Source organism: Salmo salar, chromosome 11 (genome assembly GCF_965601325.2).
Source record: "Salmo salar chromosome 11, fSalSal1, whole genome shotgun sequence".
In the NCBI taxonomy this organism is placed as follows: Eukaryota; Metazoa; Chordata; class Actinopteri; order Salmoniformes; family Salmonidae; genus Salmo; species Salmo salar.
In genome coordinates this window covers 91625543-91641722 of record NC_138301.1, presented here as the reverse complement: position 1 = coordinate 91641722, position 16180 = coordinate 91625543, and the positions used below count along the sequence as shown (strand labels likewise).

General features: G+C 44.7%; 1 protein-coding gene across 5 annotated transcripts in view; it reads left to right on the top strand.

The window, feature by feature from the left end:
- The window catches only part of LOC106563119 (dual specificity testis-specific protein kinase 2), a 33458-nt gene that overhangs the window by 10519 nt on the left and 6759 nt on the right, over positions 1 to 16180 (top strand). For 4 of the 5 annotated variants that reach the window (XM_014128350.3, XM_014128349.3, XM_014128348.3 and 1 more), the window contains 2 exons: positions 9836 to 10032; positions 15045 to 15166. In XM_014128350.3, the coding sequence (XP_013983825.1) occupies positions 9836 to 10032; positions 15045 to 15166 (319 nt within the window). Of the gene's footprint in view, positions 1 to 5006; positions 5174 to 9835; positions 10033 to 15044; positions 15167 to 16180 lie in introns of those variants that run through there. The other variant, XM_014128351.3, reaches the window with a different exon arrangement.

Genomic DNA, 16180 nt, shown 5'->3' with positions numbered 1-16180 from the left:
ACTGTCAAACACATCCGTGTTAATTTGTCTCTGAGCCTGGGGAACAGCACAGTCTCTTCTCATGGCGTTTCCATGAAAAGATCAGATCTGTCACCCAGTGTCCTTTCTGCAGGTACAAAGCATTCATCAGATCTAGAAGTCATTCTCACTCACTTAGAGAAGGAATGAGAAATGCTCTTAAGAATGTTCTCTCCCGCTACGAGTGATGTACATTTTGTCTGTGCTTTCTGTTTGCCATGTACCGTCCTTGGTTAAATTTATATTATTGCTCTGTGGTGTTTCACTACTGGGACATTTTTGTGGTAGCAGTCGATTGTTCAGTTGGAGCAAAGTAGCTGAATGAATGTGCGTAGGTCATCTGTGGGGGTTTGTCCATGGACAAGGAGGTCGATTCATTAGGGGCTTAGCCACACGAGTTAGCCTTTCTCTGTGTGCCACAACGCTGGCACGCAATTGCTGGCTGAACCCTGCCACGTGGTGACCAGCTCTTTTTTAAAATGACTTTTACCCCTTTTTTTCTCCCGAATTTCGTGATATTCAATTGGTAGTTACAGCCTTGTCCGATCGCTGCAACTCCCGTACGGACTTGGGAGAGGCGAAGGTCGAGAGCCATGCGTCCTCCGAAACACGTCCCGGCTAAGCCGCACTGCTTGCTTAACCTGGAAGCCAGCCGCACCAATGTGTCGGAGGAAACACCGTACAGCTGGCGACCGTAGTCAGCGAGCAAACCCTCCCCCAACCCGGACGACGCTGGGCCAATTGTGCGACGCCTGGGTCTCCCAGTCGCGGCCGGCTAAGACAAAGCCTGGGATTGAACCAGAGTCTGTAGTGACACCTCTAGCACTGTGATGCTGTGCCTTCTGACATCCTGGATTGTTTTAGATGACACACAGGCAAGGTAGATCCTTCCTACAGCCCCGTTTTCTCTCCTGGCCAAGGTTAATCCTTCATAAAAAGTAACTTGCATGACTGGCCACACTTTTACTTGAAACGTATCTACTTAAAAAGCCTGCTTACAAAATTGAAATGAAACAACCTGAATCCCACACGAAGCTGCTGCTTTGTACATAGTTCTGGTCAGGTAAAATATTAATCCCAAATAAACTGTTTTCATGGGTATTGTTTGTTTAGTTGGTGTAGAACCCAGTAATATCCTATCCATTGCATTGTATAGTAGGTGCCCCCCGCTGCTTCTAGCCAGAGTCTCTGTGGGCTCTCTGATGGTGTGCCAGGGTAACAGTGGTACTGTAGAGAGTTCACCACCAGTAGCAGACTGTGCTCCAGCAGTAGCTAGGTTGGAAGGGAGCTGTCCTGGGCAGGTCTGTGGAATGTGTCAGAGCTGTGAGGATTAGCTGAGCCTTTGAACATCAGGTTGTTCTGTACTCAGGCGCCTGGCCTGGTAGCCTGGTACTGAACCATTCTCACCCATTCCATCTATTCATTCCCTTCAATAAATGCTGGGCCTAGATTGTAATTTGTCTTTGGTTGGTCAAGTGTTTCTCAGAAAGCTGATCCAGTAATAATGCTATCAGGCTTCAGTCACTGACGTCTGATTGATACTCCGTAAGTCTGACTTTGATTACCACCAGCACTTGACAAGATAATGTGACCTGGAGAATGACAATGGAGCAAAACGTGTACAGCACATGTGATTAAAGGAATACAATCTGTCGATATTCAGTTGAAGTCAGAAGTTTACATACACCTTAGCCAAATACATTTAAACTCAGTTTTTCACAATTCCTGACATTTAATCCTAGTAAAAATTCCCTGTCTTAGGTCAGTTAGGATCACCACTTTTTTTTTAAGAATGTGAAATGTCAGAATAATAGTAGAGAGAATTATTTATTTCAGATTTGATTTTTTTCATCACATTCCCCGTGGATCATACGTTTACATACACTCAATTAGTATTTGGTAGCATTGCCTTTAAATTGTTTAACTTGGGTCAAACGTTTCAGGTAGCCTTCCACAAGCTTCCCACAATAAGTTGGGTGAATTTTGGCCCAATCCTCCTGAGCTGGTGTAACTGAGTCAGGTTTGTAGGCCTCCTTGCTCGCACAAGCTTTTTCAGTTCTGCCCACAAATTTTATATAGGATTGAGGTCAGGGCTTTGTGATGGCCACTCCAATACCTTGACTTTGTTGTCCTTAAGCCATTTTGCCACAACTTTGGAAGTATGCTTGGGGTTATTGTCCATTTGGAAGATCCATTTGCGATCAAACTAACATCCTGACTGATGTCTTGAGATGTTGCTTCAATATATCCACATAATTTTCCTACCTCACTATGCCATCTATTTTGTGAAGTGCACCAGTCCTTCCTGCAGCAAAGCACCCCCACAACATGATGCTGCCACCCCCGTGCTTCACGGTTGGGATGGTATTCTTCGGCTTGCAAGCCTCCCCCTTTTTCCTCCAAACATAACAATGGTCATTATGGCCAAACAGTTCTATTTTTGTTTCATCAGACCAGAGGACATTTCTCCAAAAAGTACAATCTTTGTCCCCATGTGCAGTTGCAAACCGTTGTCTGGCTTTTTTATGGCGGTTTTGGAGCAGTGGCTTCTTCCTTGCTGAGCGGCCTTTCAGGATATGTCAATATAGGACTCGTTTTACTGTGGATATAGATCCTTTTGTACCTGTTTCCTCCAGCATCTTCACAAGGTCCTTTGTTGTTCTGGGATTGATTTGCACTTTTCGCACCAAAGTATGTTCATCTGGGACCACGGCTGCGTGTGATGTCAAATAGCCTATCAGAAGCTTCTAAAGCCATGACATCATTTTCTGGAATTTTCCAAGCTGTTTAAAGGTACAGTCACCTTAGTGTATGTAAACTTCTGACCCACTGGATTTGTGATACAGTGATTTATAAGTGAAGTAATCTGTCTGTAAACAATTGTTGGTAACATTACTTGTGTCATGCACAAAGTAGATGTCCTAACCGACTTGCCAGAACTATAGTTTGTTAACAAGAAATGTATGGAGTGGTTGAAAAATGAGTTTTAATAACTCCAACCTAAGTGTATGTAAACTTCCGACTTCAACTGTTGGTCTCTCATGACAAATATAATGATCACGGCATTAGGAGCTTAGAGCACCCTACCCAAGATGCCTAGCCATTCAGCATGAAGATATCTACAGTCCCACACCCTGAATAACTTCCTGATGGAGTCAGTGTTTTGTATGTTTTACATGATGAATCTTCAACTCTGCCTGGGTGGTTTCCTTACATAGTCTTTTCCAGCAGTTTAACACACACACACACACACACACACACCCCCTTATTTTGTATTTTTTTATTTTTTTTAGTCATTTAGCAGTCGCTCTTATCCAGAGCGACTTACAGTAGTGAATGCATACATTTCATACATTTTTTTTCTGTGCTGGCCCCCCGTGGGAATCGAACCCACAACCCTGGCGTTGCAAACACCATGCTCTACCAACTGAGCTACAGGGATTTTTTTGTCCTAGCATTTTTTTGTCCTAGCACACACACACACACACACACACACAGAGAGAGAGCCCGCCGCACACCTTATGTAAGCAGCAGGTCGTGACTCCGGGAGCTAAACCGTCTAGGTTGACAGGAAGTAACCTGAGAGTGTTGTGTCACAGGGGCCAGGGCCAGAGAGGGAGGGAGCAGAGAGCCATGTCAGAGGGGACGGGGCCAGAAAGTGAGGGAGCAGAGAGCCAGCAGCAGCTCTAGAGTTCCACTAGACTGAATTATTTACCCAGCACAGCAAAGCCCAACCAGGTCAGGACACGATGCTTCTTTCCATCAACACAATTCCAAACCCTGCCAGCTCTCCATGCAGCCTCATGACACAGGAGCATAAATTAATTATTATCCACGCGTGGGAGGCCTATTTGGAAAAGCTCTATTCCGTCACTTTTCAACCTGATCTCAATTGTTGCATCGCCTATAAGGATCTTAGACTAACTGTATTGCATATGAGAGTGATATCAACTTGCAAATTGCGTATTAAATAACGCATTGAGTCTGAGCCAGCCTGTGCTGCTGGTCAGTGTAATGTTGTTGTTGTTGATCAGGTTTCTTTGTATATATTGTTATGCTCATCACATCACCCACACAAGGCCTTGTTCTTTTTGACTCCCCCGTCTTTGGCCCTCTCATGAAATCAGGGCTGAGTGGCTCTTTGATTGTTTAGTGGTGGGTGGCCCTCCACATGTCCAACAACGCTTAACCCAGTTTGCATCGTGATTGCCTCTCTCTCTCTCTCTCCCCATCTATCACTCACTGTCTTTCCATACTTATACAGGGTACATACCGTACTCCCATTAGCGCAACCACATTCTCTTTTCAGTAGCTCGTATACTCAGACATGTCGTACTCACACATTCATTTCTCCTTGGGAATTACACAGGCAGACAAAGACTGGCACAGAGTCTGCTTAATGCTCCAGAGGACCACTCAGTGCAAACCCCTGCAAGAGTCCGAATAAACCCTCACACAGGGGCGCAACTTTGGTTTTAGAAGTGGGGGACACACACATATATATATATACGGAAAGAGTGTGCAAAGCTGTCATCAAGGTAAATGGTGGCTACTTTGAAGAATCTCAAATATAAAATATATTTTGGTTACTACATGATTCCGTATGTGTTATTTCATAGTTTTGATGTCTTCACTATTATTCTACAATGTAAAAAATAAAGAAAAACCCTTGAATGAGTAGGTGTGTCCAAACTTTTGATTGGTACTATGTATTTATTTTTATCCAGTCGGATAAACACTCCAAACAGCCTATACTACCGCTCGGAGACGTCCGCATGGTCCTAAAGCACACCGCTGCCTCTTTTTGTATCACATTCCAATTATAAACTGGGGGGGACAAAAATGCGACTTCAGAATGACATGTCCCCCCCCCCCCGTCCCCAGTGAAAGTTGCGCCCCTGCCCTCACACATACACGGTATAGTGTTCAGGCAGGAAGTTTAGCTCACACAAACTCAGCTAGTTCTCATGAATCTACACATGCGCACGCACTCACACATACACGCGTGCATGAGCACACAGACATGCGCATACACACACACATGAGGAAGGCCTTTCTGCCCACTCTCCTGCACGCTTTGAGAGTTTTAGTGGGAGAGAATGTGAGGAGGAAGCGCAGAACAGTTTCAGTCCTATAAGAGAAGAAATGTGCTACGGTAAGGGACCTGCCAAGCAGGTTTCTGTGTCTGTGTGTCATGTACAATAGGTGATAGCTCATGGAAGCAGAAAGTTAATATTTCACCAGGTAATTGCCTGTTTGTGTTGATATGACACTGTACTACACTGTACTGTTTGTGTTGATATGACACTGTACTGTACACCATGGTTGTTAGAAATAAATATATTACAAAGCAAAAGATGGGTGCAGAAAGGAAACATTAGCCTATCAATGAAAGATTATTGGATATGACTAGATATTGACTGTGTGCAGTGAAATATGCATGATGCACATATCCCATAGTGCTGAAAGGCTGATGCTGGAATGAAGGAAATAAAAGGGACACTGTATGCAGATAGGAGCAGAAGCAATCGTTTCACAGTTGACATGAGACAGGAAGTCTGGGGTAAAGGATTTCAGATCTATCTCTCTATGTAAAACCCTTAACCCCTTTATCCCTTCTGGGACCTAAATGGGCTGATTATGATTCCCATATTAGGGCTACAGCCCTTATGTAAGTTATCTAACATGTCCTCCTTCCAAGCCCGGTCTGCATGTCTGTACACAACATTACGCCTTGTTTAGCTCAGTCGCTGAGTGAGAGGAGGTTATTCCACTCCTCACAGTTTTTGTCTGTTATAACATTGTCAATCATCTGTCTATAGTGATGTGCTTTGTGCCACTGTGGGGGGGGGGGGGATGTGTCAGGATGCCCGGGGTTGCAGATATAGCCAGGGGGTAGACTGATGGACTCATTGGACTGATGGCTGTGCTGACTGCAGAGTGGAGTGTGGATGCTAGGACTGCCCATGGGAGTTTGGACTGATGGACTGATGGCTGTGCAGTGGAGTGTGGATGCTAGGACTGCCCATGGGAGTTTGGACTGATGGCTGTGCAGTGGAGTGTGGATGCTAGGACTGCCCATGGGAGTTTGGACTGATGGACTGATGGCTGTGCAGTGGAGTGTGGATGCTAGGACTGCCCATGGGAGTTTGGATTGAGCCTTTGCTGTAAAAGGATGGTTAAAGAGAAAGAAAGCCATTACTGGCAAGCCCCCACGTCATATATGGCTAAGGATTGAGCCGTGATGGCTTTTTAATGTTGGGATGACGTTACAAGCTCTCATCCACACTGACGTATTCATCTGTTGTTGATGAAATAATATCTGTCTTGTACACAATGGGCCTGCGGCACGTAACACACACACACATAAATGTGCACCGACTCTTTGTGCTCTCGCTTTTCCAATCTCTCTCTCATCCATTCAACAAGTCATGACTCATTTCTCAAGACAAATGTTTTCTTGATTTTAAGGTAGAATCCTTAATCGAGAGTCAACAAAGAACAATCAACAAGGACAGTCAACAAGTGATTGTGGTTTACTAGGAGCCACAAATATGTTACTTTTAATAGTCAACTTTATTTGCATGTTAGAGGAAGGTGATGCAGGTTGTGTGAGGTGTTTTGACCCAGTTTGGGAAAGACACTGTCAAAGTCTACGGAAATAACATCTCCAAACCCCTATCCATCCCAACACATATAGTGCCTTCAGAAAGTATTCACACCCTTTCACTATTTCCACATTTTGTTGTGTTACAGCCTGACTTTAACATACTTTACATTTAGAATGTGTCACTGGCCTACACATAATACCCCATAATGTCAAAATGGTATTATGTTTTTAGAAATGTTTACAAATTCATAAAAAATTATGAAATGTCTTGAGTCAGTAAGTATTCAACCCCTTTGTTATGGCAAGCCTAAATAAGTTGAGGAGAAAAAATGTGTTTAACAAGTCATATAATAAGTTGCATGGACTCTGTGTGCATTAATAGTGTTTAACATGATTTTTGAATGATTACCTCATCTCTGTACCCCACACATACAATTATCTGTAAGGTCCCTCAGTCGAGCAGTGGATTTCACACACAGATTCAACCACAAAGACCAGGGAGGTTTTCCAATGCCTCGCAAAGAAGGGCACCTATTGGTAGATGGTTAAATACACTGGGGAGCCAGGCCCAGCCAATCAGAATGAGTTTATCCCCACAAAAGGGCTTTATTACAGACAGAAATACTCTTCAGTTTATGGTAGAGCAATGAACATTCAATTCTCTAGCAATACCTCTAGTGGACATTCCTGCAGTCAGCATGCCAATTGCACGCTCCCTCAAAACTTGAGACATCTATGGCACTGTGTTGGTGACAAAACTGCACATTTTAGAGTGGCCTTTTATTGTCCCCAGCACAAGGTGCACCTGTGCAGTGATCATGCTGTTTAATCAGCTTCTTGATATGCCACACCTGTCAGGCAGATGGATTATCTTGATAAAGAATAAAATGCTTATTAACAGGGATGTAAACACATTTCTGAACAAAATCTGATGAGAGATATATAATATGTTTGTGCATATGGAATTTTGGGGGGTCTTTTATTTAGACTCATGAAACATGGGACCAGCACTTTACATGTTGCGTTTACATTTGTGGTTGTTACATCAAGATAATTTCATCATCATCATCAGAAGTATGTATATGTTGAAATTGCATAGAAACTTCTACTTAGAAATTCTACTTTTTCATCCTGAACTGTATTCAATATACAGTATATTGGGTGGCTGAAATGATGTTGAATGTTATATTTGATTAGACAATACATTGATAATGTTGAAACAACATTGATTCAACCAGAGTGTGCCCAGAGGGCCATGACTGTATTATTGTGGATTATGACATTCCTTGGAGTACTGAACTCTTGGCCTTACTTTGTTTGTAAGACTCTCTGACCTTTCAGATGAAGTCCCTGTCTCAGAGGCCTTGTCTTGCCAGTGGCCTGTGTTTACACATGGCAGGAAGGTGTAATACAGGGGCATGTATGTGACCTGCACCTTAATTGGGGAGGACGTGCTCGTGGTACTGGCTGGTGCGCTATTAGTGGAATGGTATCAGACACATGGTTTCCATGTGTTTGATGCCATGCCATTTGCTCCGTTCCAGCCATTATTAAGAGCCGTCCTCCCCTCAGCAGCCTCCACTGGTGACCTGTGTGTAGCCTGGTAGTTGGTCAGAGTTCACTGGCTTTCTCATCTCCACTCAGGGCACACGGCCACGGTTGCCTAACTGGTAATTTGCCGTAGCGTCTTTCCGCAAAGATACCATCGTCATTCCATTTTCTTACCCAACCGTGATATTCCAACTGGGGCTCGACCAATTTCTGTCTCTTTTATCGCGTCGGATATGTTGGAAAATAGTGAGATTGGAGAAAAAATAAGTCCTCTCAAGGCCCTCGGGAAGAAAATAGAAAGCGTGTTCTGTTTTTTTCTGCGGATAAAGAGGGACCTTGGGATGACGGGACAAATCTGTCACTTCACTTTAGGGAACTTGGCAGTCTGGGAAGTCATGTTTAACTCAGTCTGTCACATCAAGGCTGAACTATCTGCCTCAAGGGTGAATTCCCCACCCAATCCACTCCATGTCAAAGTGACAACATCAGATGTTGCCAGAAACCGAATAGAGATCACTGCAGCCATATTGTGGCCACTTGTCACTTGTGATTGAAGACTTTTCATTAAAGACGTTCCAGCTCTTGCGCTAAACTGACCCTAGAGGATTTGTAAACACTTAAGAATCTAGTTTCTCATGGCCTCTTCCTGGTTAATGGTTGCCTTGGCCTAGATGGTGACATTGCCATAACAAACAATGTTCTACACATAAAACTGATTTGATTACATCTATGTCACCATGTGTACTTTCCCACTAAAGTATTGTCACGCCTACCTTATCTGATCATCGCGCTGAAAATATTTAGCGTAACCATTTTCAACTCTGCACCATTGCAGAAGCTATGAGAAGCTTGTCTGATTAAATTCCTGTGAACAAGCCTCTCTCAGTGAGGAGACAACAAGTAGGAGGTTGTTTGGCCTTGAACAGGGGTCACATACAGTAACCAAGGCTTTAGCCTTGTGTTTTCTGTCTTGGAGCTGAAAGCACCAATGACATATGCTGTTGTGATGGTGTCATAGACCTCTACTTACGTATGTGTTTGTAGTTTTAAGGTTATACACCGCAAAAGCAAAGAATAATCAATCTAAAAACCGCGATTGTGCGTCTCCAACTGGGTGTTAAACCTGACCTAACCACAGTTAGGTCAGCCAATAGTAGATTACCTTGACAAATTACGTCTGAAATTAGATTTCTCACAGAAGTACCATATTGACTTACAACTTGTAATCTAACTGCCAAGTATATCAGTCTTGAAGATACAAGTCAAAGATTACTGGTGTTCTTAGATGGAAATTGCAAAGTTATTTGGAATTAATTCTAATGCATTCAAAATATTTTCTGTGCAAATTATGTTTTCGTCTCAGAATGTCTTTCATCTCACCAAACAGTTCTCCCTTTCCTCTGAATCTGTTTCATTTGCATTTTAAATTAGTATATTTATCTTTCAAATCACTCCCACTTTACTTAAAGATGAAAACTATTTTCTTTTTCAGAAGCTTTTTTTCTCATGTTTACTAGTTTTGAATGTTTGCCTCCAAAATTTCTAAATTGGGTTGAAGGAGAGCATAGCGATATTTCTAGTGCCTCTGATGTCTTTAACACTGGGATATGGATAGTGAGTGAGACTGTCTGACCCTGTGACCCTGTGCCTCACCAGACGAGCTGTCTAGGATGAGGTGTGAGGTGGAGGTGACCCCTGAACCCAGCAGCCCCACACTGCTCGGAGAGGCAGCAGACACCTACTGCCAGGTGGACAGATGGCAAAAGCTACGCACCGCCGTCCGCAAGCTGGAATTCTGGGAAGACTTCAGTGCTGAGCTGATTGGGAGTGGCTTCTTCTCCAAGGTGTACAAGGTACGAACTGTTCCATTTGAAAACGGCTGGATTTTTTTTTATTCTGTGTACGATTGTGTGCGTGAAAGATAGAGCAAAAAAGAATTGACCTTCCACACACCCTCTAATTACAGTCTATGATTTACTTCCCATTAATTACCATGTTTGTTCCAGTTACGATTACCTCATTAAATCAGCATATTTCAAAAGTGGCATCAAGCTTTATATGGCACACATCCAGATAAGTGTACTACAACATATTTAACAGAATACATACTGTACATACAATACAGTCCCATACAAAGAGCAACCTACATTTTGTCTCCTGCCAACTCCGGTGTCAAAACTGACAGCATTATGCCTTGGCTGATCCCTTAAACACCCCTCAGAGCATCAGACACAACATGCCGAAGTAATTACACTGCAAACATGTTCTTCTCTGCGTTCATATTCCCACGAGACAAAGGAACACAGTTTAAGTTCCCTTAATACTGTCTAGGTGTGAGGTGCTGTCTGTAGAGTCAAATGAACAACATTTCAATTTTCATGACTGAACACTGGCAGCGTCTTCAACAGTCCTAGTCCTTTTCCTTTGAGGCCATGTCAGGTCACAATTGTAGCAGGGCCACCGTGGCTTTCCTGCTATTATTAGCATGTTTGTCTTGAGCTGGAACTCCCAGATGCTCAGATAAGGATCAGAGATAATGGCGCCGGAGGAGATGGCTGCCGTTTTACGGTCTCCTAACCAATTGTGCTATTGTGTGTGTTTTTTCTCGTGTTATTTGTAACTTATTTTGTACATAATGTTTCTGCCACTATCTCTTATGACCGAAAAGAGCTTCTAGATATCAGAACAGTGAGTACTCACCCCATACTGGACAAAGATTTTGTCTTTAATGAGTCGGACGCAAGGGATTTACTTCAGACACAGGACAAGGCCCAAATCCCCATCATTCGCATGAAGAAGAGACGGAGATATAGGGGTCGTAGGTCGGGGTGCCTTGTAAGAATCAGTGGGTAACCCGTCTCTACCATCAGTCCTATTAGCCAACATGCAATCATTGCATAATAATCTGGATGAGCAAGGCCCTCCTACCAACGGGACATTAAAAACTGTACTACTGTATCTTACGTTTCACGAGTCGTGGCTGAACGACGACATGGAAAACATACAGTGAGGGGGAAAAAGTATTTGATCCCCTGCTGATTTTGTACATTTGCCCACTGACAAAGAAATGATCGGTCTATAATTTTAATGGTAGGTTTATTTGAACTGTGAGAGACAGAATAACAACAACAAAAAATCCAGAAAAATGCATGTCAAAAATGTTATAAATTGATTTGCATTTTAATGAGGGAAATAAGTATTTGACCCCCTCTCAATCAGAAAGACTTCTGGCTCCCAGGTGTCTTTTATACAGGTAACGAGCTGAGATTAGGAGCACACTCTTAAAGGGAGTGCTCCTAATCTCAGCTTGTTACCTGTATAAAAGACACCTGTCCACAGAAGCAATCAATCACTCAATCAGATTCCAAACTCTCCACCATGGCCAAGACCAAAGTGCTCTCCAAGGATGTCAGGGACAAGATTGTAGACCTACACAAGGCTGGAATGGGCTACAAGACCATCGCCAAGCAGCTTGGTGAGAAGGTGACAACAGTTGGTGCGATTATTCGCAAATGGAAGAAACACAAAATAACTGTCAATCTCCCATGGCCTGAGGCTCCATGCAAGATCTCACCTCGTGGAGATGCAATGATCATGAGAACGGTGAGGAATCAGCCCAGCACTACACGGGAAGATTTTGTCAATGATTTCAAGGCAGCTGGGACCATAGTCACCAAGAACACAATTGGTAACACACTACGCCGTGAAGGACTGAAATCCTGCAGCGCCCGCGAGGTCCCCCTGCTCAAGAAAGCACATATACATGCCAGTCTGAAGTTTGTCAATGAACATCTGAATGATTCAGAGGACAACTGAGTGAAAGTGTTGTGGTCAGATGAGACCAAAATGGAGCCCTTTGGCATCAACTCAACTCGCCGTGTTTGGAGGAGGAGGAATGCTGCCTATGACCCCAGGAGGAATGCTGCCTATGACCTGCCTAACACCATCCCCACCGTCAAACATGGAGGTGGAAACATTATGCTTTGGGGGTGTTTTTCTGCTAAGGGGACAGGACAACTTCACCGCAATACAGGGACAATGGACGGGGCCATGTACCGTCAAATCTTGGGTGAGAACCTCCTTCCCTCAGCCAGGGCATTGAAAATGGGTCGTGGATGGGTATTCCAGCATGACAATGACCCAAAACACACGGCCAAGGCAACAAAGGAGTGGCTCAAGAAGAAGCACATTAAGGTCCTGGAGTGGCCTAGCCAGTCTCCAGACCTTAATCCCATAGAAAATCTGTGGAGGGAGCTGAAGGTTCGAGTTGCCAAACGTCAGCCTCGAAACCTTAATGACTTGGAGAAGATCTGGAAAGAGGAGTGGGACAAAATCCCTCCTGAGATGTGTGCAAACCTGGCGGCCAACTACAAGAAACGTCTGACCTCTGTGATTGCCCACAAGGGTTTTGCCACCAAGTACTAAGTCATGTTTTGCAGAGGGGTCAAATACTTATTTCCCTCATTAAAATGCAAATAATTTTATAACATTTTTGACATGCGTTTTTCTGGATTTTTTCGTTGTTATTCTGTCTCTCACTGTTCAAATAAACCTACCATTAAACTTCTAGACTGATAATTTCTTTGTCAGTGGGCAAACGTACAAAATCAGTAGGGGATCAAATACTTTTTTCCCTCACTGTACAGCCGGCTGGGTTTTCCGTGCATCGGCAAGATAGAACAGTGGGGTGGTGGTCTGTGTCTATTTGTCAATAACAGCTGTTGCACAAAATGTCATATTAATTTAGTCTCTAGCTTTTGCTCGCCTGAGGTAGAATTTCTCATGATAAGCTGTAGACACACTGTATACCAAGAGAGTTTTCATCTATATTTTTCATAGCTGTCTAGTTACCACCACAAACTGTTTCTGGCACAAAGACCGCACTCAATGAGCTGTATAAAGCCATAAGGAAAAAAAAATGCTCATCCAGAGGCAGCGCTCCTAGTAGCCCGGGACTTTAATGCAGGGAAACTTACATTTCTACCAGCATGTTACATGTGCAAACAGAGGGAAAAAAACTCTCGACCACCTTTACGCCACACACAGAGACACGTACAAAGCACTCCCCTGCCCTCCATTTGGTAAATCTAACCATAACTCTATCCTCTCGATTCCTGCTTACAAGCTAAAACTAAAGCAGGAAGTACCAGTGACTCGCTCAATACAGAAGTGGTCAGATGATACAGATGCTAAGCTACAGGACTGTGTTGCTAGCACAGACTGGAATATGTTCTGGGATTCTTCCGATGTCATTGAGGAGTACACCACATCAGTCACTGGCTTCGTCAATAAGTCCATCGATGACGTCGTCCCCACAGTGACCGTACGTACATACAGTACCCCAACCAGAAGCCATGGATTACAGGCAACATCCGCACTGAGCTAAAGGGTAGAGCTGATGCTTTCAAGGAGCAGGACTCTAACACGGACGCGTATAATAAATCCCGCTATGCCCTCCAACGAACAATCAAACAAGCAAAGCGTCAATACAGGACTAAGATTGAATCCTACTGCACCAGCTCCGACACTCATCGGATGTGGCAGGGCTTGCAAACTATTACGGACGACAAAGGGAAGCACAGCCATGAATTGCCCAGTGACACGAGCCTACCAGACGAGCTAAATTACTTCTATGCGCGCTTCAAGGCAAACAACACTGAGCATGCATGAGAGCACCAGCTATTCGGGATGACTGTGTGATCACGCTCTCCGTAGCCAATGTGAGTAAGACCGTTAAACAGGTCAACATTCACAAGGCCACAGGACCAGACGGATTACCAGGACGTGTACTCTGAGCATGCGCTGACCAACTGGCAAGTGTCTTCACTGACATTTTCAACATGTCCCTGACCGAGTCTGTAATACCAACATGTTTCAAGCAGACCCTGTGCCCAAGAACACCTAGGTAACCTGCCTAAATGACTACCGACCCGTAGCACTCACGTCTAAAGTCATGAAGTGCTTTGAAAGGCTGGTCATGGCTCACATCAACACCATTATCCCAGAAACCCTAGACCCACATCAATTTGCATACCGCCCCAACAGATCCACAGATGATGCAATCTCTGTTGCACTCCACACTGCCCTTTCTCATCTGGACAAAAGGAACACCTATATGAGAATGCTATTCATTGACTACAGCTCAGCATTCAACACCATAGTGCCCTTAAAGCTCATCACTAAGCTAAGGACCCTAGGACTGAACACCTCCCTCTGCAACTGGATCCTGGACCTCCTGACGGGCTGCCCCCAGGTAAGGGTAAGGGTAGATAACAACACATCTGCCACGCCGATCCTCAACACAGGGGCCCCTCAGGGGTGCGTGCTCAGTCCACTCCTGTCCACACCTATATACAAGACGGTGTCAGAGGAACGCCCTAAAAATTGTCAAAGACTCCAGCCACCCTAGTCATCGACTGTTCTCTCTGCTACCGCACAGCAAGCGGTACCGGAGCGCCAAGTCTAGGTCCAAAAGGCTTCTTAAAACCTCTTAAGGATCCACTCCTTTTTTTTCATTTGGGATGCAGACAGAGGACGCTACTGTGGAGGACGCTACTGTGGAGGCAACATGGTGTACCACTGAACCAGTGTTGCCTTCAGAGAGACAATAGGATGCAGTAAACTTTAATCACCTCAGGAAGTTAAGGCTGTTGCTTAAGTCGTTCTATTTTTAGGGTTAGCTTTTGTGTTGGTATACAATAATCGATTCACTGTCTGTTTTGCTCGTTCGCTCCAGTTCATAGAGATCCAGCCTCGTTTACAACTTGTACAAATGCAGAATAGTGAGATCGCGCCAACTGTTGTCAATCAAACCTGAGCATGGACGGCTCTGTAAAAATACAGTATATCGCCCTCTGTTGTCTAGGTGTCACACTGTACCACAAGAAAAGTGATGGTGGTCAAGATCTATAAGAACGACGTGGACCAGGACAGCATCGTACGAGAGATCAGTCTACTGCGGAAGCTCTCACACCCCAACATTGTCAGGTCAGTCCCCTGTCCAACATACACTGCTCAAAAAAATAAAGGGAACACTTAAACAACACAATGTAACTCCAAGTCAATCACACTTCTGTGAAATCAAACTGTCCACTTAGGAAGCAACACTGATTGACAATAAATTGCACATGCTGTTGTGCAAATGGAATAGACAACAGGTGGAAATTATAGGCAATTAGCAAGACACCCCCAATAAAGGAGTGGTTCTGCAGGTGGTGACCAAAGACCACTTCTCAGTTCCTATGCTTCCTGGCTGATGTTTTGGTCACTTTTGAATGCTGGCGGTGCTTTCACTCTAGTGGTAGCATGAGACGGAGTCTACAAACCACACAAGTGGCTCAGGTAGTGCAGCTCATCCAGGATGGCACATCAATGCGAGCTGTGGCAAGAAGGTTTGCTGTGTCTGTCAGCGTAGTGTCCAGAGCATGGAGGCGCTACCAGGAGACAGGCCAGGACATCAGGAGACGTGGAGGAGGCCGTAGGAGGGCAACAACCCAGCAGCAGGACCGCTACCTCCGCTTTTGTGCAAGGAGGAGCAGGAGGAGCACTGCCAGAGCCCTATAAAATGACCTCCAGCAGGCCACAAATGTGCATGTGTCTGCTCAAACGGTCAGAAACAGACTCCATGAGGGTGGTATGAGGGCCCGACGTCCACAGGTGGGGGTTGTGCTTACAGCCCAACACCGTGCAGGACGTTTGGCATTTGCCAGAGAACACCAAGATTGGCAAATTCGCCACTGGCGCCCTGTGCTCTTCACAGATGAAAGCAGGTTCACACTGAGCACATGTGACAGACGTGACAGAGTCTGGAGACGCCGTGGAGAACGTTCTGCTGCCTACATCATCCTCCGGCATGACCGGTTTGGCGGTGGGTCAGTCATGGTGTGGGGTGGCATTTCTTTGGGGGGCCGCACAGCCCTCCATGTGCTCGCCAGAGGTAGCCTGACTGCCATTAGGTACCGAGATGAGATCCTCAGACCCCTTGTGAGACCATATGCTGGT